The sequence below is a fragment of the Hylobates moloch genome, unplaced genomic scaffold (genome assembly GCF_009828535.3).
Source record: "Hylobates moloch isolate HMO894 unplaced genomic scaffold, HMol_V3 SCAFFOLD_1, whole genome shotgun sequence".
Classification (NCBI taxonomy): domain Eukaryota; kingdom Metazoa; phylum Chordata; class Mammalia; order Primates; family Hylobatidae; genus Hylobates; species Hylobates moloch.
In genome coordinates, this window is record NW_026652276.1 from 102,639,100 (window position 1) to 102,662,529 (window position 23,430).

The 23,430-nt window shown below is 52.5% G+C and overlaps 1 protein-coding gene across 1 annotated transcript in view; it reads left to right on the forward strand.

The window, feature by feature from the left end:
* Positions 1-280: 280 nt before the first annotated feature.
* CASTOR2 (cytosolic arginine sensor for mTORC1 subunit 2) overlaps positions 281-23,430 on the forward strand; it is a 72,020-nt gene continuing 48,870 nt past the window's right edge. The window contains exon 1 of the mRNA XM_032756513.2: positions 281-484. Within this exon, the coding sequence (XP_032612404.1) occupies positions 372-484 (113 nt within the window). The 5' untranslated portion in view covers positions 281-371. The remainder of the gene's footprint in view (positions 485-23,430) is intronic.

Genomic DNA, 23,430 nt, shown 5'->3' on the forward strand with positions numbered 1-23,430 from the left:
GACTACAAGTCCCGGCAGGCCGCGCGCGGGCCGCGCATGCGCAGCGGGGACCGGCGTTTGAGTGGCAAGTTGTTTGTTACAGCGAACACCAGCTGCTCCCCGCGCCGGGCGACGCGCGCCGCTGCTCCGCCGCTCGGCCCCTCGGCTGCTGCTCCGCCGGCGCTGCCTCCCTCGCCCCGCGGCTCCCCCTCGCAACTTGGCGGGCCTCCTCCCTTTTGTCCGGCCCGGCCCGGCCGCCGCCGCCCCCCGCGCCCGGCGCCGAGCTCCCGGGTCCCCGGGCCGGCTGTCGGTGCCGGCAGGGCGCGGAGGGGGCGGGGGCCGCGGCTCGTCCCCCCGCGGATGAGCCGCCGCGGACGGGGCGCGGGCGGACGATGGAACTCCACATCTTGGAGCACCGGCTGCAAGTTGCCAGCGTCGCCAAGGAGAGTATCCCGCTGTTCACCTACGGCCTGATCAAACTTGCCTTCCTGTCCTCCAAGACCAGGTAAGCGCGCGGGGACGCGGCGCCGGCCGGGGACAGACAAAGGGGGCGCACCCCGGGCCGCTGTCCTCGCCGCCGCGCCTCGGAAAACAACTTCGGGCCCCGGGAGCGCCCCCGCCCCGCCCCCGCCGCCGCTTCGCCCGCGTCTGACAAAGCCGGAGCCGCAGGGTCCTGGCTCCCGGACCCCCCGCAACCGTCCACCCCCCGATGCACCACCCCCCACCTCTGTCGTGCTCCCCCATCTCCCACCGCCTCCCCCATCGCAGCCCCCTCCCCGAAATCCGGGGGGCTGGGGCGGCTGCAGTGACGGATCCGTGAATGGATGAAGGAACGAACGAATGAATGAATGAAAAACAGGTGTGGGGACGAGGCCTTGGAAAAAACAAACTAACGCCCCCATCCCCCCATCCCTCGGTTGGGCCGGCCCCCGTCGCCACGGCGGGGGGAGGGATTCCGCTGAGCGCGGTTACCCAGAGCAGAAAATCATAAAATCATTAGTGGGTGTTTATCCCAAGGTGCCTACGAGGCTTGCTGCGGACGGCCTGGAATTGGGGGGGAAGGGGGGGGCGAGGGCCAGGGAGGGGCTGCAGAGGACGCGATTCTTTCTCCTTGGGGTCCTGGAAAGGGGGTGGGGGGATGTTTTGCCCAACCGTAGAAGGGGAGGAGCAGGCGTGTTTATGCATCTGCCTTGAGGCTGGGCTTGGATGCTGCAGGGGGAAAAATAGTTGAAGGCCTTGGAAGGTGAAAGAGGGAATCACACACACTGACAGTCTCTCTCTCACTTGGATTTTCCCTATGCCAGGTAAGGGTTTGACATTGTGAGCCCCGGTGGGTGCTTGCTTTAGGGTTTTGTTGTTGTTGTTGTTTAAGGAGCCTGAGCTGAGGGGAGTGTGAGTGCCAGCTAGCTGCTGTAACTTAAGTCTCGTTTGCCCACCATTGTGACTTAAAAAGGAATGATAAAGTTGTTACTGGTTGGTTTTTCGCGGTTTGGGGCGGTGGTGGCTCTCCCTCACCGCAAAATGAATGAATATGTTTCGGGTCAAGGTTAGCGTGAAAATGACAGCCCCCTTAGGCTGCCCCCTTTGGCACTGAGCTCAAGGGAGACAGAGAAATAATTCCATCCCAGCCTGTTATCTGCCTGTGAAAAGTTCTTGCTTGGAAATCTCACTTTGATGTGTGTGTCTGAGCCGGGTGCTCAGTCCGGCTATTGTTTGCGAGATGGAGCCAGATCTGCCGGTGGCATCTTGTTTACTTTCTTCTCCGGCTGCTCAGTAGGGTATGGAGATTTAAAATAGTCGCCAAGCCTCTGCCACGGAGCCTGTGCTCCCCGTTGATTGCAAAGGGTAATGATTAAACAGGTCATTTGAAAACAAAAGCCAACAGCTCGGATTCTGAACCGCGCCCCCACCCCTCACACAAAGCCCCCTCTGGCTGTTGACACCTTCAGATCCTGCTTCTGCCTGCCCTCTGCCCCCCACTCCCTAGCCGGGCGTGACGTTCCAAGGCTTGGAGGTAACAGAACAGCCTTGTTTTTCCAAGCCTTGGCCCTCAGCCCTGGGCAGCCCCCTGGCTGATTTCTCGGCCACCATTCAAATGAGGATGATGACTCAGGCTGCGGCTGTGCACAGGGCCTAGGTGCTGGAAGGAGGGGGCATTTGGGGGCTTCTTAGAAAGGCAGCAAAGGGCAGGGTCCCTCAGCCCCTTTCCCTTGGTGGAGAGACTGGCCTTCTTCCAGCCCCCAACTCAGGGTCCCCTTGGGTACTCACGGATAGATAGCCATGTCTCTGGGGTCAAGCCCCCATGCTGGCATCTGGGAACACAAGAAAACCTGCCCCTCAGTGGGTCCCCCTTCCTCCCTCCCCCAGAAAGCAGCCTGTCCTGTCCCAGGCCCAGGTGACCCAGCTGACTAGTCCAGTTTCAAGATGACTCAGAGGCCAAAGGCCATCTCTGTGTTTCCATGGTCTGGCCTCAAAAGGTGCTGGAACGTTCTTCAAATGCCTGAGGACCTGCCACCCCAAGCACTCTGATCCCAGGTGGTGGCTTCAGGTCATGTGTGACCAGAGCCCCCTGCCTGCGTGGCTGAGGTGAAGTCTCTCTCCTCTGGCTCACACTTTGTCCGTCTTTAAAATAGAGATAGCACTACTTGGCTCGCTCAGGGACACAGAACTGCTGTGTGGATGGCGTGGGATGATTGTGGGAAATGGCTTTTTAGCGAGTGTTAATGGGTCGCAGCCTGCGGACATAGCATTTAAACTGTTTTCAGTAATCAGCCATCCAGGTAGAACCCCTTAGATTCTTCCTGCAATACCTGCCCCCAGGTGGTGTGACCCACAGCTCTGTCACCTCCCTCTCCAAAACCTAAGTTTAGCCCAGACTAGCACAGCATGCCCTGAGGGTCCCTGTGCCACCTATTTACTTTTTTTTTTTTTTGAGACGGAGTTTTGCTCTTGTCTGGGCTGGAGTGCAATGGCTCACTGCAGCCTCTGCCTCCTGGGTTCAAGCGATTCTCCTGCCTCAGCCTCCTGAGTAGCTGGGATTACAGGCATGCGCCACCACGCCTGGCTAATTTTGTGTGGAGACGGGGCTTCTCCATGTTGGTCAGGCTGGTCTTGAACTTCGACCTCAGGTGATCCACTGGCCTCAACCTCCCAAAGTGTTGGGATTACAGGCGTGAGCCACCGCGCCCGGCCCGTTTACAGTTTTGTCAGTCACTGTATAGCATCAAATCGTTGACATGGCATTCGAGGCCCTTTGGGATCTAGATCCTAAATCCTCATCTTTATTTTTTTATTTTTTATTTTTTATTTTTTATTTTTCTCTTTTAGAGACAGAGTCTTGCTCTGTTGTACAGGCTGGAGTACAGTGGCGCCATCATAGCTCAGTGCAGCCTCCAACTCCTGGGCTCAAGCAATCCTCCCACCGCGACCTCCCAAAGTCCAGGGATTACTGCTCCTGGCCTTGAATCCTGATCTTTAGCCCTCCCCCAGCAAATACACTATTTCCCTTATTGTTCCCTACATACCTCTGTGCCTTTGTATCTACCTCTCTTCCATCTGCCTGGAATATTCTCCCCCACCTACCCCTAGTAAATTCCTATTCAATCCTCAAGAGCTAATGATAGCACACTGAAACCTTCCTGGACCTTTCCCTCCACCCCTTAGCAGACTTAAGTCACTTCTCTCTCGTGGAGTGGAGTTGTGGAAAGGGAATGGCATTAGGAAACATTCACTCTGTGCGGGGGTGTGGCTGGGTCCAAGGGATGCAGAGATACCTTGCCTCTTCCTCTGCCAAGCCCTAGAGCCTGGTGGAAGAGAAAGAGAGGCCATCACTCTGCAGCAGGGTGGAGTCAAGGAAGGGCTGGTCTAGCAGGGTACCTAGAAGGCTGGGTGCCTACCTGTAGGAGGTGGCACTAAATCTTAGAGCTTTTTTTTGTTTGTTTTTAAGAGATGGGGTCTCACTCTGTTGCCCAGGCTGAAGTACAGTGGCACCATCATAGCTTACTGCAGCCTCGAACTCCTAGGCTCAAGCAGTCGTCTCACCTCGGCCTCCCAAGCAGCTGGGACTGCGGTTGCGCACCACCACACCACCACACTCAGCTAATTTTTACATTTCCTGTAGCGATGGGGGTCTCACTGTGTTGCCCAGGCTGGCCTTGAACTCCTGGCCTCACATGATCCTCCCACCTCAGCCTCTCAGAGGTGCGTGCGGACATAGCATTTAAACTGTTACAGGCCTGAGCCATTGGCCCTTAGGGCTTTTGAAGTAGGAAAGCCAGTGGCTCACACTTGGAGTTAACTAGTTGGGAGAGAGGACCTACATCCCAGGACCCCCAGGTACGTTCTGTGTATTAGGTATTAAACCTGCTTTGCAAACCAGGAAGCTGGGGCTCAAAGATTAAATGACTTGCTCAAGGTCACGCAAGAAGTGATAGATCCGGGATTTAAATGTGCAAATCTGCACCTTTCTGGCATAAGCTCCTAGTTTTTGCTATTGCAGGTTGCAAGAGATGCCCCCATTGAATGGTTATGTCCACCCCTTCTGTCTACAGCACAGTGTTCTGAAAGGCTTAGGAGTACAGAACTGAAATGCTGGCCTTTCTGTATTCCTGCCTACTTGGCCTTGGTGGGCCTTTTCTTTATTTTTTTCTCTTTCTTTGTTTTTTTTTTTTGGAGATAGGGTCTTGTTCTGTCACCCAGGCTGGAGTGCAGTGGTGTGATCGCGGCTCACTGCAGCGTACACCTCCCAGGCTTGAATGATCTGCTACCAGAGCTGTTTTCTTCTCCCAGGGATACTTGGTCCTTATCACTCCCATCTAGACGGTCTACTTCCTTTTTTTTTTTTTTTTTGAGACGGAGTCTTGCTCTGTCACCCAGGCTGGAGTGCAGTGGTGCATTCTCAGCTCACCACAACCTCCACCCCGAGAAGCTGAGATTACAGGCGTGCGCCACCACGCCTGGCAAATTTTTGTATGTTTAGTAGAGACTGGGTTTCGCCATGTTTGCCAGGCTGGTGTCGAATACTGACCTCAAGTGATCCACCAGTCTCGGCCTCCCAAAGTGCTGGGATTACAGGCGAGAGCCACCGCGACCTGCTTAGACATTCTACTTAGAGCCTTAGAGCCTATCTCAGATACTTCCTTCCGGGCACCTTGCGTATTTCTCAACTTTTGCCCATAACAACATGTTATTGGCTTGTCTTTGTCTCTTACCTAGATTATCAACCTTCAAGTTTTTTGTGCATGATTTGATCCACCCCTCCCCACCACATCACCACAGTACCTACCAGTGGTGATGAGAGCTACCGTTGACTTTGCCATATTTTGCAGAGTGGTGAAGACACTAGCTTTGGAGAAGTACAACAGCAAGGTCGCACAGCTGGAAAGAAACAGAATTGGGATTTGAACCAGGTCCTGTCTCCGCTGCGCGTAGCACCCTGATTTGTAGGCACTTAGTAAATGTCTGTTTGATGGATTTCTGACCATCAGAGTGACCCAGATTTCAACCCAAGTATTTGCCAGAGTCTCATAGGAGTGCCCTGGGGACTGGAAGAGACAGTCGTTGTAGAAGGCAGAATCACACCTGGTAGAAGCAGAGCCCAGCGACCCTGTCCCGGGTCTGCTGAACCAGGTCTCTGCCCAGGACCTTTGGAGGAGCACGTGGGTGTGGCTGGACTAGGCGAGGAATGCGCTTATTTATTCTCAGGATAAAGCCAGAAGGCAAGGCCCTGGGTAGGTCTGTTGGCTGAGCTTCCCTTGTCCTCTGTGGTAACCCTGAGGCTCTGTGACCTAGCTGAGGGCCCTCTGTGGCCCACCTCACCTTGTCTCTCCAGCCTCACCTCGAAGCTTCTAGCCACACCCTAGCATGCCTCCAGCCTTCAGGCCTTTGTTCTTTCTGCCTAGAGTATTACTTCTTGCCTTACCCCTTTCTTCCCCGTGCATCCTTCTAGATTCCATTTCAGCTTCCCTGAGGGCACGTTGGGCTCACTCTTCTGGTAGGATGGGCTTAACTCAAAACAATGAGGCCAGGCCCTGTGGCTCATGCCTATAATCCCAGCACTTTGGGAGGCTGAGGTGGGAGGATCCCTTGAAGCTAGGAGGTTGAGACCAGCCTGGGCTACAAAGCAAGACCCCATCTCCACACAAAAAATTTTTTTTAATAATTAAAAAAAAAATAACCAGGCATGGTGGTGCACACCTGTCTCAGGAGGTTTAGGTGGGAGGATCACTTGAGCCCGGGAATTTGAGGCTGCAGTGAGCTATGATGGCGCCACTGCACTCCAGCCTGAGCGACAGAGACCCTGTCTCTGAAAAATAATAAAAAAAAGATGAAATGTAACCAGGGGCTATGAACAAGGATGCTTTGTGGTGTTTGTTTGTTTGAGATGGAATCTCACTTTGTCGCTCAGGCTGGACTGTAGTGGTGCAATCTCAGCTCACTGCATCCTCCGCCTCCCTGGTTCAAGCAATTCTCCTGCCTCAGCCTCTGCAGTAGCTAGGATTACAGGCACCCGCCACCATACCTGGCTAATTTTGTATTTTTAGTAGAGACAGGGTTTCACCGTGTTACTCAGGCTGGTCTCGAACTCCTGACCTCAGGTGATCCTCCCTCCTTGGCCTCCCAGAGTGCTGAGATTACAGGTGTGAACCACTGCGCCCAGCCAGCAAGGATGCTTTGAGCTACAAACAACAAAAAGCCAGGACATAACCAATAAGAAGTTTGAACTTTGTGTGATCAGAGTTTATGGGTTGGGCTGCTCCAGGCTTGGGTAACTTAAAGGCTTGATGAGGTCATCAATTTCTGCTTGGCTGCCCATGGCACAGAAGCATAGCCCCACTGTAATGGCTGGGGCGGCTCCGTTCATCCTGGGCAGTCAGGAGGAAACTCCGTGAAGGAAGGAGCTGTTGCCTCTAGGGTGGCCCTGAGAAAACCTTTCTAGGGGTACCCCTATCCCTGCACAGACTTCCTCATCTCATTGGTCAGAACTGGGACACATGAACATGCCTCAGCCTATCACAGGCACAGGGAACGAGACCATTATGGACCAATCAGGATTCACCACTCAATATGGGGCCTGCCATCCGGATGGATGCTCTCCGCCACAGGGAGGTGGGGGACCCAGAAGCTGTGGGTGATGGCCATGTGCACAGTAGGACTGAGGCACTCAGTCCCGTAGCTGACCTACCTGGGACAGGCCTGGAGGCTGACTCAGGTGTGAGGGGCAGAGAGATTACTGTGCACAGACTGCTGTGTGACCCCAGATCTAGGTGGGATCCCGGTGTGCCCCATCTGCTTGGCTTACCCCAACCCCTCTGGAACCTGAACCTACTCCCAGAGTCCCCTCTATTTTTTTATTAATTTTATTATGGAGCCACCTCTTTATTTATTTGTTTATTTTGGAGACAGGCTCTATTGCCCAGGCTGGAGTGCAGTGGCACCATCATAGCTCACTGCAGCCTCAAACTCCTGGGCTCAAGGTATCCTGCCTCAGCCGCCCGAATAGCTGGGACTGCAAGCATGCAGCACCACACCTGGTTAATTTATTTTACTCTATTTTTAGTAGAGACAAGGTCTCACTGTCTTGTCCAGGCTGATCTTGAACTCCTGGCCTCAAGGAATCCTCCCACCTTGACCTCCCAAAGTGCTAGGATTACAGGTGTGAGCTACCATGCCTGGCTAATTTTTGTATTTTTAGTAGAGACAGGGTTTCGCCATGTTGGCCAGGCTGGTCTCGAACTCCTGACCTCAGATGATCCACCTGCCTTGGCCTCCCCCAAAGTGCTGGGATTACAGGTGTGAGCCACCATGCCCAGCCAAGCAGCACGCTCCTTTTTGCCCATGAAATGCTGTTATCTTTAAATTCCATTCTAGAAAGTCCATTGGATTGGCAAAAACTACACAGGCAAGTATGCAGTAAGCATGTGCCCATCGAAAGTTCGTTTTGCCTTCCTGGGCCAGATCTGCTGAATGCAGGTCTCTGGTTTGTTTTGGCCTGCACTGGGTCATTAGTGTTCCTACCTGCAGGACATCTTGCAAAGGAGCCATGGTGAACACTAAAGTCTTTTGTTTCTTTTTTGTTTGTTTGTTTTTGAGACAGAGTCTCGCTCTGTCGCCCAGCCTGGAGTGCAATGGCGCAATCTCGGCTCATTGCAACCTTCACCTCCCAGGTTCAAGCAATTCTCCTGCCTCAGCCTCCCGAGTAGGTGGGATTACAGGCCCTGCCACCACACCCGGCTAATTTTTGTATTTTTAGTAGAGACGGGGTTTCACCATGTTGGTCAGGCTGGTCTCGAACTCCTGACCTTGTGATCCGCCCGCCTGGGCCTCCCAAAGTGCTGGGAGGCGTGAGCCACCACGCCCGGCTAGTGAACACTAACGTCTTAAGAGGCGTTTATGAGAGAAAAGCTTAAAATTGCAAAAAGTCCATGCAGAGCCCTCGTCATTCCTCGGAGCACATTGGGCTGAGGCCACTGTCTGATTGCAGTTTAGGGAAAGACAGGCTAGCCCAAGGGAGTTAGAGCCCTGGGACACCTCGGCTGGAATCCCAGCACTGCTCATCCTGGCTGTGTGATCTTGGGCAAGTTGCTTGACCTCTCTGTGCTGTTTCTTACCTGTAACACAGGGATGATGATCATGCCTGCACCCTAAGTGGCTGTGAGGGCTGATGAGATAAACCACGTCAAGCACTCTCAAGAGTATCTGGTCCACTAGAAGCTCCAATAAGCATTTTTTTTTTTTTTTTTTTTGAGACAGAGTCTTGCTCTGTTGCCCAGGCTGGAGTGCAGTGGCATGATTTCAGCTCACTGCAACCTCTGTCTCCCAGGTTCAAGTGATTCTCTTGCCTCAGTCTCCCAAGTAGCTGGGATTACAGGTCTCCACCACCATGCCTGGCTAATTTTTGTATTTTTAGTAAAGACACCTGGACCTCCCAAAGTGCTGGATTACAAGTGTGAGCCACTGTACCCAGCCATTAAGCATTAACTGGGAAGGTCCTGGGGCCACTGGCCAGCACCAGTTTGTGAGGGCAGAGCCAGAGAAGCCCAGGCTTAGAAGACTTTTTACACACACACACATAATCGCATCCTGATTCTGGAAAGTGGAGATGCTGTCACTGCTCTCGCAGAACTAAGCCAAGGATCTCACCTGTCATTTAGGTGTCAGGCCTCTGGCAGGGGCAGCCAAAATGCTCTAGGACCACAGAACTGCAAGCCAGTAAGGCTTCCTAGAGGAGGCGGCACCATCTGAGCCAAGAATGGGGTGATGGGTGGCATGAGAAAATGTCAGGAGGTGCTGGGGATAAAGCGAGATGAGCAAGCAGGGAACAGGAGTGGGTGGGCACAGATGGATCAGGGGAGGGGTATGAGTGAAGAGGGTATGGGGTGAGCCCCAGAGCCTTGCGTGTGCCCACTCAGGACAGCCATAGTCTGCTGCTGCCCGGAGAAAGGGGCTGGCTCAACCCTAGCTCCCAAATCTTTTTCCTATGCCTTTTTCCTTTTTCCTCATCTCTTTCCTGAACTATCCAGATAGCTTTCTGCCTCCTGCCTCTAGGGCAGCCCAAATGCTCATTGCTGCCCCATCCCTCTGGGCTGGAGGAGCAAACGCCTGGAGTCTGGAAAGAGAAAGGTGTCTGCAGGGAACAAGCCGCTGTCCTGTGGCGGGTGCAAATTGGTATGCTGTGTTCACGCAGAAACCCTGCAGTGTGTACCTGCTGTAGGCAGGGCCCGATAGGAATCGCGAAAGGCGTTTCTGTCCCATGGGAGGAAAAGATGTGAGTCCTGTGTGTTCTCCAGCAAAGGTAGAGGGTGAGAGGACCAGAGGCCCACACGGGGGGCATGGCTGGGAGTGCAGGGGCAGGGGGGAGTCCGGGAGGATGGAGGGACACAACTGGAGTGGGTGCTGGGTGGACTTCATGCATTCCTTCAGAATCCCTGGCCACATCTCTGCCTTGTTGGTTTTGTTTGTTTTTTGAGACAGGGTCTCACTCTGTCACCCGAGCGGGAATGCAATGGCGTGATCTCAGCTCACTGCAACCTCTGCTTCCTGGGTTCAAGTGACTCTTGTGCCTCAGCCTCCTGAGTAGCTGGGATTACAGGCATGCACCACCATGCCTGGCTAATTTTTTGTATTTTAATAGAGACGGGGTTTCACCTTGTTGGCCAGGGTGGTCTCAAACTCCTGACCTCAGGTGATCCACCCACCTTGGCCTTCCAAAGTGCTGGGATTACAGGCATGAGCCACCACTCCCGGCCTGAATCTTTCTTGATCAGATGTCTTCTGTCTATCCACTCAGGCTCTTCCTACTCCCTTCCCAACACATGCCCTATTTTAGGTAACCATGGTAGTTTTGTTTTGTTTTGTTTTTGTTTTTGGAGATGGAGTTACACTCTGTCTCCCAGGCTGGAGTGCAGTGGCACGATCTCGGCTCACTGCAACCTCTGCCTCCTGAGTTGAAGTGATGCTCCTGCCTCAGCCTCCTGAGTAGCTGGGGTTACAGGTACCACCACCATGCCCAGCTAATTTTTTGTATTTTTAATTCAGATGGGTTTTACCAGGTTGGCCAGGCTGGTCTTGAACTCCTGACCTCAAGTGATCTGACCGCCTTGGCCTCCCAACGTGCTGGGATTACAGGCATGAGCCACTGCGCCTGGCCAACCGTGGTAGTTTTTAGATTTTTTGTACAGAGGGGGTCCAGTGGCTCACACCTGTAATCCCAGCACTTTGGGTGGCCGAGGCGGGCAGATCACAAGGTCAGTAGAGCGAGACCATCCTGGCTAACACGGTGAAACTCCGTCTCTACTAAAAATAGAAAAATTAGCCGGGTGTGGTGGCAGGTGCCTGTATTCCCAGCTACTCAGGAGGCTGAGGCAGGAGAATGGCGTGAAGCCGAGATCGCGCCACTGCATTCCAGCCTGGGCGACAGAGCCAGACTCTGTCAAAAAAAAAAAAAAAAAAAAAGCTAGGATCCCTCCACCCCCCTCTCCTTTAAATGTCTGTCTTAGCTACTTTCTTCTAAGTCACTAGGAGATGGTAAAAGCAATACTGCGAGACTTCCGAGGCTAGGGCACGAAAGGATAGCTTCTGCATGGCATTCCCTCTCTCCCAGATCCCTTGCTCTGTGGGAAACCAACCCCCAAGGCCTGAGGACACCCAAGCAGCCCCATGGAGAGGCCCATATGGAGAGGAACTGAGGCATCCCACCCTCAGCAGGCAGAGCGGGGCTTTGAAAACAGATCCTTCTGCCCCAGGCAAGCCTTCCAGTGGATTGCAGCCCCAGCCAATGCCTTGAACTGCCAAGTTCAGCCACACCTAAATTCCTAACCCCTAGGAACTGTGAGGGATAATAAGTTTGTTGCTGTTTCAAGCCACTAAGATTTGGGGTAATTTGTTATGTAGCAACAGATAAGGAATGAAATGACCCTGCCATTTACCATTGAGATTGGAACAAACATTTTTTAGAATAGCAGGAAGTACTTAAAATAATTACTAGATTGGCCAAGCACAGTGGCTCACGCCTGTAATCCCAGTACACCTGTAATCCTAGCATGCCTGTAGTCCCAGCATTCCCAGCACGCCTGTAATCCCAGCACTTTAGGCTGATCACTTGAGCTCAGGAATTGGAGACCAGCCGAGGCAACATGGTGGGACCCCGACTCTGCAAAAAATCCAAAAAATTAGCTAGGCATGATGGCGCATGCCTGTGATCCCAACTACTCAGGAGGCTGAGGTGGGAGGATTGCTTGAGCCTAGGAGGTAGAGGTTGCAGTGAGCCGAGATTGCACCACTGTACTCCAGCCTGGACAACATAATGAGACCCTGTCTTATAATAATAATAATAACAACAACAACAACAATCTGCAGACAGCAGGGCAAACCTGACTATGTGATCACCCTACCTTTTTTTTTTTTTTTTTTTTGAGACGGATTTTGCTTGTCCCCAGGTGAGTGCAGTGGCCGACTCAGTCATGCAGTCCGCCTCCGGTTCCCTTAGTAGCTGGGACTACAGGCGCCCGCCAACACACCCGGCTAATTTTTTGTATTTTTAGTAGAGACGGGGTTTCACCGTGTTAGCCAGGATGGTCTCGATCTCCTGACCTCGTGATCCGCCCGCCTCGGCCTCCCAAAGTGCTGGGATTACAGGCTTGAGCCACCGCGCCCGGCCTCTAGTGAGTCCTTAAACCTGACACAGACACTTCTTGAGGTCGGCTTCAGCATCCTCTCCTCCAGGAAGCCACCCTGGTGCCTAGTAAGTGGCTTCCTGGGATCACCCATGCCTCAGGGTGCAGGATGAGAGGGCTGGTCCTGATCCCCTTCTGTCCTCACCCCCAGGTCCATGTCCAGGGCTCAGGACTGGTTGTCCCTCGGTGTTGACTTATCTCTCAGGGACCAAAAAAGTCCGTTGTAGCTGGGCACGGTGGCTCATGCCTGTAATCCCAGCACTGTGGGAGGCTGAGGCGGGTGCATCACCTGAGGTCAGGAGTTCGAGACCAGCCTGGCCAACAAGGTGAAGTCCCGACTCTACCAAAAATACAAAGATTAGCCAGTGTGTTGGCAGGTGCCTGTAATCCCAGCTACTTGGGAGGCCGAGGCAGGAGAATCGCTTGAACTCAGAAGGCAGAGGTTGCAGTGAGCCGAAATCATGCTACTACACTCCAGCCTAGGCGGCAAGAGTGAAAATCCATCTCAAAAAAAAAAAAAAAAGTTGTAAAAGGTTTAATTGGTCTCTTCGGAGCCTGCACACGGCTGCAGTATGAGGAACCACCCCAGTTGCATCCGCGCTGGGCCAGTGGGATTCTGGGTGTCCAAGATCCCTGTGGGCCCTCCACGGTGCTAAATTAAAACTTTTTGAAAAAAAATTTATTTTTTTTTTTTGAGACAGAGTCTGGCTCTGTTGCCCAGGCTGGAGTGCTGTGGCGCGATCTCGGCTCACTGCAAGCTCCGCCTCCCGGGTTCACGCCATTCTCCTGCCTCAGCCTCCCGAGTAGCTGGGACTGCAGGTGCCTGCCACCACCACGCCTGGCTAATTTTTTTGTATTTTTAGTAGAGACAGGGTTTCACCGTGTTAGCCAGGATGGTCTCGATCTCCTGACCTCATGATCTACCCACCTCAGCCTCCCAAAGTGCTAGGATTACAGTCATGAGCCACCGCACCCGGCCTGAAAAAAATTCTGGAGACAGGGTCTCACTGTGTCACCCCAGCTGGAGTGCAGTGATGCAATCTCAGCTCACTCCAGCCTTGATTTCCCGGGCTCTAGCAATCCTCCTGCCTCAGCCCCACTGAGTAGCTGGGACTGCAAGCACTCACCACTATGCCCAGATAATTTTTGTATTTTTTGTAGAGACAGGGTCTCGCTATGTTGCCCAGGCTGGTCTTGAACTCCTGGGCCCAAGTGATCCTCCTGCCTCAGCCTTCCAAAGTGTTGGGATTATAGGCGTGAGCTACGTCACCTGGCCTAAATGGAAAACTGGTGTCTAGGTGCCATATACTCAGGCTTGCCCTCACCGTAACACATTGAACATACTCCAATCTCTGAGCTAGATCTCTGCTTAAAAACCTGAGGTTTTGCTTGCACACCCCATTTTTTTTTTTTTTTAGACAGGGTCTTGCTGTCACCCAGGCTGGAGTGCAGTGGTGCGATCTTGGCTCATTGCAACTTCCATCTCCTGGGTTCAAGTGATTCTGGTCCCTCAGCCCCCTGAGTAGCTGGGATTACAGGTGCATGCCACCACGCCTGGCTAATTTTTGCATTTTTAGTAGAGACGGGGTTTCATCATGTTGCCCAGGCTGGTCTTGAACTCCTGACCTCAAGTGATCCACCAGCCTCGGCCTCCCAGAGTGCTGGGATAACAGGCATGAGCCACTGCGCCCTGCCATGCACCCACATTTACAGCACCCTTATTCACTAAGGCCTAAAGGTGGAAGTGACCCAGGTGTCTACTGATGGATGAACAGATCAACAAAATGGGATGTATTCGCACAAAGGAATATTATTTAGGGGGGAAAAGGAAGGAAATTCTGACACATGCTACAACATGAATGAACCTTGAAGACATCATGCTGAGTGAAATAAACTAGTCACAAAAGAAATACTGCATGAGATCCCACTTGTATGAAATACCTGGTGTAGCCAGAGTCATAGAGACAGAAAGAATGGTGGTTGCCAAGAGCTGGGGAGTTGGTGTTTTTAGTGGGTATGGAGTTCCTGTTGTGTAAGATGAGGAGTTCTAGAGATGGATGGTGGCAATTGCTGTCCGTATTGCAAATGTGCTTAACATTATTGAATTGCACACTTAAAGATAGTTAAGATGGTAGGTTTTGTTGTGTGTATTTTACCACAGTTAATAAAATTTGAGGCCAGGCGTGGTGGCTCATGCCTGTAATCCCAGCACTTTGGGAGGCTGAGGTGAGTGGATCGGTTGAGCTCACAAGTTGGAGACCAGCCTGGGCAACATGGTGAAACCTCATTTCTACAAAATATACAAAATGTAGCTGGGCATAGTGGTGTGTAGCTATGGTCTTAGCTACTCAGGAGGCTGAGGTGGAAGGATCACTTGACCCCAGGAGGTGGAGGCTGCAGTGAGCTGAGATCGTGCCACCGTACTCCAGCCAGGGCAGTAGAGCCAGACCTTGTCTTAAAAAAATAAAAATAAAAATTAATGTTTAAGATTTTATTTTATTTTAGATTCAAGAGGTACACGTGCATGTTTGTTACATGGATATATTGCATACTGGTGGGGACTGGGTCTCTAGTACGCCCATTACCCAAATAGTGAAGATTGTACCTGATAGGTAATTTTTTTAACCTTTCTCCCCTTCCCAACCTCCCCTCTATTGGAGTCCCCAGTGTCTGATGTTCCCTTTTTTTTTTTCTTTTTTTTCGAGACGGAGTCTTACTCTATCACCCAGGCTGGAGTGCAGTGGTACAATCTTGGCTCAATATGGCCTCTGCCTCCTGGGTTCAAGTGATCCTCCTGCCTCAGCCTCCCGAGTAGCTGGGACTACAGGCATGTGCCACCACACCCAGCTGATTTTCATATTTTTTAGTAGAGATGGGGTTTCACCATGTAGGCCAGGCTGGTCTCGAACTCCTGACCTCAGGTGGTTCGCCTGCCTTGGCCTCCCAAAGGGCTGAGATCATAGGCATGAGCCACTGCTCCTGGCCATGGCAGATCCTTCTTGAGCACCCACCATGCATGAGGCCTCCGCGGGGAGTTCCCATCATTCACCCTCATAGCAGCTCTACAGGAAGAAGCTGTCTGCCCCCAAGTCACACAGTGAACAACAGCAGTTTGGGGTTCAGCCTTGGCGCCCCCCACCCCTGACTCCCAACTCCTCACCACCTATGCCCTCCTGCACTCCTTTCCACTGTTAACCCAAGATGGAAAAGCTTATGCCAAGGGTCATTTCTCAGGATGTGCACATAACAGGAAAATGTGTTTTTATCCAAATTCCCACAACCCACCAGCCATGTGATCTTGGGCAACGTAGAACCTCCAAGGAGGGTCTGGCTCTGTTATCTATGCTAGAGTGCAGTGGCGTGATCATAGTTCACTGTAGCCTCAACCTTCCAGGCTTAAGCAATCCTCCTGCCTCAGCCTTCCGAGCAGCTGGGACTACAGGTGTGCACCGTCATGCCCAGCTAATTTTTAAAAAAGATTTTTAATAGCAACAGTAGCAACAGGGTCTTACTATGTTGCCCAGGCCAGTCTCGGACTCTTGAGCTCAGACAATTCTCCTGCCTTGGCCTCCCAAAGTGGTGGAATTATAGGCATGAGCCACCACACCGTGGCCTGGTTTCATCTTTAAAATAGGGATAAGGTGAGGCATGGTGGCTCACACTTGTAATCCCAACACTTTGGGAGGTCGAAGCAGGAGGATTGCCTGAGCTCAGGAGTTTGAGATCAGCCTGGACAACATAGTGAGACCCCATCTCTATACCAAAAAATAACCGGAGATAATACTATCAACATCTTGGGTGGTTGTGAGAATTAAATGGGGAATTTTATATTAGGGACTTAGTGAGGTGTTGATTAGATAGTGAACCTATTATTCACAGAAATTCAGTGGATGTTTATTGAGGTGCCCTGTACTTGATGCAAGCCTCGGCGAGGTGGCAGTGGTGGCCTCTGTCCCCATGGCACGGATGGTCTGTTCTGCTTTGGAAGCACTGGAAGGGCACATCTGACAATTGCAAGATGGCTGATTTTTACTGGAGGAAGGGAAGCTGTTTATTTGTTTCAGATTGGCTGAGCTGTGGGGATGTGGGAGGCTGGCAGGAGGGGAGGGGTCTATAGTAAGGAGACTGAAGAAACTTTGGGGCCAGGCAGGCAGCCCCCTGGTAAGAGCTGCTTCTTGGAACACAAAGAGCTGTTGCGTCCTCCAGCCGGCCTTGAGGAAGGTGTGACCTCTCTGCTCCCAGCAATGTCTTGGGGACCCTTCTCTGCCCTGCACACCAGCTCTGCCTGCAGGGTGCCTGGACACTCTGGGTGTCTACTGTGTCCCCATATGGTGCTTGCAAGTCTTCCTCCCAGACTGCCCCCCGCTTCTGTGTCCCCTCCCTGGTGCACAGCACCACATCCAGCCCCCCTCCCACCCAGCCCACCCAGGTCCTGCCCATTTGACCGCCAGTCTTACTCCAGTCGTCCCTCCTCTGCATGCTGACTGCCATGTCTTGTCCTCTTTTTCTTTTTTTTTTGAGACAGAGTCTTGCTCTGTCATCCAGGCTGCTCGAGTGCAATGGCACAATCTTGGCTCACTGCAACCTCTGCCTCCCGTGTTCAAGTGATTCTCCTGCCTCAGTCCTCCCTGGGATTACAGGCATGCACCACCATGCCTGGCTAATTTTTATATTTTCAGTAGAGTCAGGGTTTCACCATGTTGGCCAGGCTGGTCTCGAACTCCTAACCTCAGGTTATCCCCCCGCCTTGGCCTCCCAAAGTGCTGGGATTACAGGCATGAGCCCCCATGCCCTGCCTGTCCGCTTCTATTCTAGCTCCCCCACTCCTGATCCCCTGACCCTGAGGCCTCAGGACAAAGGTCTCATCCCCTCCAGGCAGGCCCTCCTTGGCAGGGCAGCTTCAATTTGTATAGGAATCAAATCCATCCTGTTGGGGTTTTACCATGTTCCCCAGGCTGGTCTTGAACTCCTGGGCTCAGACAATTCTCCTACCTTGGCCTCCTAAAGTGCTGGGATTACAAGTATGAGCTACCACGCTGGGCCTATTTTTTTTTTTTAATAATTTTTTTTTTTTTTTTAATGTGGGAGAGTTCAAATGTGAAACCAAGGCCTGGTGCGGTGGCTCATGCCTATAATCCCAGCACTTTGAGAGGTGGAGGCAAGAGGATCGCTTGAGCCCAGGAATTCAAGGCCATTTGGGGCAACATAGCCAGACCCCGTCTCTACAAGAAATTTTAAAAATTAGCCAGACGTAGTAGTGCACACCTGTAGCCCCAGCTACTCTGGAGGCTGAGACAGGAGGATCACTTGAGCCCAGGAGTTGGAGGCTGCAGTGAGCTATGCTCACACCATTGCACTCCAGTGTGGGTGACAAAGTGAGACCCAGTCTCAAGAAAAAAAAAAAAAGTGGGAAGAAGCGTACCCCACCACCCTTCTTCTTTGGGGTTAAAATTTTGGGCCTGCACTGGAATGTGGAACGCTGATAGGGGATGGGGACAGGTGGAGGTGTCAGGGGAGCCCTCAGACTCTACCCTCCTTCATTGCCTCAGAGATCAGGCTGGGGAACAATCCTGGGGTAAGCGGATTGCCCGTGCCCACTCCACTGCATGCAGGAGCTGGATCTCGGATTCACTCTTCCCCTTTCCTGATGGGAACTTGCTCCTGCATTTGGCCCCCGGGCCTCCAGGTAACCTGCCCCAGCCACCCAGGGCTTGGCCCCAGGCAAGTGCATCTCTAAGGGCAGATCCCTAGGTGAGCTTCCTGGGTGACTCCTTTGCACACACCCAGGCTGGACTCCCTCCACCCCCTCCCAACTGAGCAATGCTTTTGGGCTGTTTCGTCCACTAAAGCAGCACAGTCAAGAATGATGGGGTGTATGGGCTGGGCGTGGTGGCTCATGCCTGTAATCCCAGCACTTTGGGAGGCTGAGGCGGGCAGATCATGAGGTCAGGAGTTCGAGACCAGCCTGACTAATATGGTAAAACCCCGTCTCTACTAAAAATACAAAAAGTAGCCGGATGTGGTGGTGGGCACCTGTAGTCCCAGCTACTTGGGAGGCTGAAGCAGGAGAATTGCTTGAACCCGGGAAGCGGAGGTTGCGGTGAGCAGAGGTCACACCACTGCACTCCAGCCTGGGCAACAGAATGAGACTCCGTCTCAAAAAAAAAAAAAAAAGAATGAGGGGGTGACACCTTGGAGAACCAGCTGCAGGCCTGGTGTCACCTGCAGATGACAAGGCTACCGTATCCATTCCTCAAGCCAGGCCTCTGAGGAGCCCTGGTGGGTAGGGTGCTAGAGGGAGAACTCGAGCTTGCAGGCAGTAAAACGCATTTTTTTTTTTTTTTTTTTTTTTTTGGTGGCGGGGACAGAGTCTCACCCTGTCGCCCAGGCTGGAGTGCAGTGGTGCAATCTTAGCTCACTGCAAACTCTGACGCCTGGGTTTGAGCAATTCTCCTGCCTCAGCCTCCCGAGTAGCTGGGATTACAGGTGTGCGCCACCACACTCAGCTAATTTTGGCATTTTTAGTAGAGACAGGGTTTCGCCATGTTGGCCAGGCTGGTCTCAAACTCCTGACCTCGGGTGATCAACCTGCCTCAGCCTCCCAAAGTGCTGGGATTACAGGCGTGAGCCACTATGCCGGGCCACATTTCTTTCTTTCTTCTTTTTTTTTTTTAATCTGTGCTTTTCTCCACCCTCTTCAGACTTTGTTCTAGTCCACAATTTCCCTCCTGCAGCTTCTCTCTGATGACGTTCCCACCCCGCCCCCCACCCAACCCCTCAGTCCAAATTAGCCTGATTTAAGTGTCTTTCTTTGTCAGTTTCTGTAGAAAAATGAAGAAGGTGATAAAACCCACGTTATAGGGCTGTTCATGGGAGGTTTAAGTGAGATCTTACAGAGAAAGTGCTTAGCAGGTGCCCCAGGTCCAGAGTCTGGGGTTGGCTGTGAGTTGTGTGCATCTCCTGTCCTGACCCCCTCTGCAAACTTGGTTTCTGAGTGCTTGAGTGAGGCACACTTGACCTGCTTATGTGATTCCCCATGGCACCATGATGTGGGGAATGTCTCCCAACAAGGCACCTTATCAAGCACTCTCTCCACTCTGCTGTTCCTACCACATATCCCTGTGCAGGTCACCCTGCCTTTCTTGTTTTCTTTTGAAGACAGGGTCTCACTCGGTCACCCAGGCCAGAGTACAGTGGCAAAATCATAGCTCACTGCAGCTCCTGGACTCAAGGGATCCTCCTGCCTCATCCTCCTGAATAGCAGCTGGGGCTGCAGGTATGTGCCACCACACCTGGCTAATTTTTACAATATTTTGTAGAGACACGGTCTCACTTTGTTGCCCAGGCTGGCCTCAAACTCCTGGCCTCAAACGATCCTCCTGCCTCGGCCTCCAAAAGTGCTGTGATTTCAGACGTGAGCCACCTCACCTGGCCTGACCCGGCCTTTCTGAGCCTTCAGCCCTCATCTGTGTCTGGGGGCCTTCTAAAAACCAAGGAATAGAACACCAGGGTCAGACTCAGACTTTGCATTCAGTAGGCCGTCAATACTTGGGTTTTCGCTCAGTTTCTGGGGCATTGAGACTGGTAGAAGCAACTGACCCCCTTAGCTAAGGCAGGCAAGCAGGTATCGTCGCCAAGAGACAGACCCTGGAGATCAGGGGAGGTTATTTGGCGTTGGGGATCTCCAAGGAGGGACAGGGAAGTTAGTACCATCATCGGGCTGGAAATGGGAAGCGTTTGGCTTGATGGAAGTGGTGAGGCTGGGGTGTGGGACCCTGGCCATGTGACCTACATGGGATGATCTCAGTAGAAATTGGGACCCACCAACCATGGTTGCCTGGGTGAGTTGAAATGCTGGTGATACAGAACAACAGGCCAGCTGCCGTCTCCCCACCTTTGGGAGGGCACCCTCTGATGGTGGATCCCTGGAGGAAGGGCCCCAGGGACCCAGGAGCCAACACCTCCCTTCTTGCTCCTCTCACTGCTATTGATGAAGATGGCAGTGAGGCCCACCTTGACTCAGGTTCCTATGGGCCAGGCCCACCGCCATGCCATTTGGATGCATTATCAATTCAGGTGGGTATGTGACCTCCCCCATGTCTCAGATAAGGAAACCGAGGCCCCAGAGGGTGAGGAACCTGCCCAAAGCCATCTGTATAACTTAGTCGAAGAAGCTAGCTTTGGACTCAGAAGTCTGATTTAAGAGCCACTCGGGCACAGTGGCTCACACCTGTAATCCCAGCACTTTGGGAGGCCGAGGCAGTCGGATCACCTGAGGTCAGGAGTTCAAGACCAGCCTGGCCAATGGGGTTAATAGAAACCCCGTCTCTACTAAAAATATAAAAATTAGCTGGGTGTGATGGTGCATGCCTGTAATCCCAGCTACTCAGGAGGCTGAGGCATAAGAATCGTTTGAACCCAAGAGGTGGAGATTGCAGTGAGCCGAGATTAAGCCACAGCACTCCATCCTGGGCGACAGAGAGACCCTGTCTCAAATAAAAAGAAGAACCATTCTAGACTGCGCCACTCCTGTCTCTATGCAGGGTGGGCCAGTGAGGCTCTGAAAGATGGGAGATCTAGCCCCTTCTCAGGGCAGGTCTGGTTCTGGTCGTCAGGGCTCCCACAGAAGCAAAAGTTGAGCCCCTTTCAAGAGTCACTGTCAGGGGGTTGGGGGCAGTGGCTCACACTCAGCACTTTGGGAGGCTGAGGTGATGGGATTGCTTGAGCTTAGAAGCTCGAGACCAGCCTGGGCAACATAGCGAGACCGCATATCTAGAAAAAAAATACAAGAAGTAGCTGGGCATGGTAGTTCCTGCCTGTAGTCCCAACTATTCTGGAGGCTTAGGTGGGAGGATTGCTTGAGCCTGGGAGGTTGAGGCTGCAGTAAGCCAGCCAGGATCATGCCACTGCACTCCAGCCTGGGGGCCAGAGATTCAGAAAAAGCCTGTCTCAAAAAAAAAAAGAATCATTGTCAGGGGATCTCAGTTCTGCCCTTATCCTCTCATCCCAGCTCTGCCCTCGCTAACTGTGATGGTGAGCATATTCCATTACCCCCCAGGCCTCAGTGTCCCGTCTGCAGAGGGGCATGGCAGAACCTTCCTTAGGGTGGCCTGAGGGTTAGATGGCATCATGGACAGACCAAGCCCAGCACCACATCTACCACAGGTGGTTGCTCCAGATGGATACCTGGATAGCTCTTTTTTCCTTAAATCATTTTAGCCAATTTCAGCTTTTCATTGACTCCTTCAGCAGATGCTCACCAAGACACCAATGCCACCTTTATTTATTTATTTATTTATTTATTTATTTTTTTTTTTTTTTGAGACGGAGTCTTGCTCTGTCGCCCAGGCTGGAGTGCAGTGGCGTGATCTCGGCTCACTGCAACCTCCGCCTCCCGGGTTCACGCCATTCTCCTGCCTCAGCCTCTCCGAGTAGCTGGGACTACAGGCGCCCGCCACCACGCCCGGCTAATTTTTTGTATTTTTGGTAGAGACGGGGTTTCACCGTGGTCTCGATCTCCTGACCTCGTGATCCGCCCGCCTCGGCCTCCCAAAGTGCTGGGATTACAAGCGTGAGCCACCGCGCCCGGCTATTTATTTATTTATTTGGATTTTTTTGAGACAGAGCGTCACTCTGTCACCCAGGCTGAAGGGCAGTGGTGCGATCTTGGCTTAGTGCAACCTCCACTTCCCAGTTCAAACAATTCTCTTGCCTCAGCCTCCTGAGTAGCTGCGACTACAGGCCTGTACCACCACACCCGGCTAATCTTTTTGTATTTTTAGTAGAGACGGGGTTTCGCCATGTTGGCCAGGCTGGTCTCAAACTCTAGACCTCAGGTGATCCGCCCGCCTTGGCCTCCCAAAGTGCTGGGATTATAGGCGTGAGCCACTGCATCTGGCCAGCTCTTTTTTTCTTAAATCATTTTAGCCAATTTCAGCTTTCCATTTACTCCTTCAGCAGATGCTCACTGAGACACGGATGCCACCTTTATTTATTTATTTGGATTTTTTTGACACAGAGTCTCACTCAGTCACCCAGCCTGGAGGGGAGTGGCGCAATCTCGGCTCACTGCAACCTCCACCTTCCCTGTTCAAGCGATTCTCCTGCCTTAGCCTCCCAAGTAGCTGCGACTACAGGCACGCACCACCACACCCAGCTAATTTTTTTGTATTTTTTAGTAGAGATGGGGTTTCGCCATGTTGGCCAGGCTGGTCTTAAACTCCCGACCTCAAGTGATCAGCCCTCCTTGGCCCTCCAAAGTGCTGGGATGACAGGCGTAAACTGCCGCACCCAGCTGGATACTGTCTTTAGAACATGCCTGTGCGGTGGGGGGGGGGGGGGGGGGGGGTGGATCACGAGGTCAGGAGTTCAAGACCAGCCTGGCCAAGATGATGAAACCCCGTCTCTACTAAAAATACAAAAAAAGAATTAGCCAGGTGTGGTGGTGGGTGCCTGTAACCCCAGCTACTCAGGAGGCTGAGGCAGAGAATTTCTTGAAGCCGGGAGGTGGAGGTTATGGTGAGCCGAGATCACGCCACTGCACTCCAGCCTGGGCAACAGAGTGAGACTCTGTCTCAAAAAAAAAAGAACATGGCTGCAGGTCTCAGTGTTGCAGAAGGTTCCCATATCTAGAGCCCCAGGGGCAATGCACTGAGCTCAGTTACTGCCTGTGGTGCTTCTGATCACCTGCCCCTTATGCCCCCTTCCAAAAATGTGGGTCTGGGAGAAGGTGGTGATTTTAAGACAGCACAGTCCTACCTGTACTGCAGGCCCTGCCCTGCACACCACATGTGTTCCTAGAATATCCCATGAAAAACAAACGGTTTTGCCAGGTGCAGTGGCTCACGCCTGTCATCCCAGCACTTTGGGAGGCCAAGGAGGGAGGATCACTTGAGGTCAGGAGTTGGAGACCAGCCTGGACAATGTAGTAAGACCCCCATCTCGATAAAATTTTTTAAATTTTTAAAAATTAGCCAGGTATGGTGGCACACACCTGTAGTCCCAGCTACTCTGGAGGGCAAGGTGGGAGAATCTCTTGAGCCCAGGAGTTTGAGGCTGGCAGTGCACTCCAGCGTGGGTGACAGAGCGAGACCTTGACTTTAAATAAGAACAAAAAAATTCAACCATTAGGATCTTACCCTGTGTTTATGCTACCAAGGGGTGTTTGTTCTCTAAAGCCAGCACCAGCCAGGCGCAGTGATTCACACCTGTAATCTCAGCACTTTGGGAGGCCAAGGTGGGCAGATCACTTGAGGTCAGGAGTTCAAGACCAGCCTGG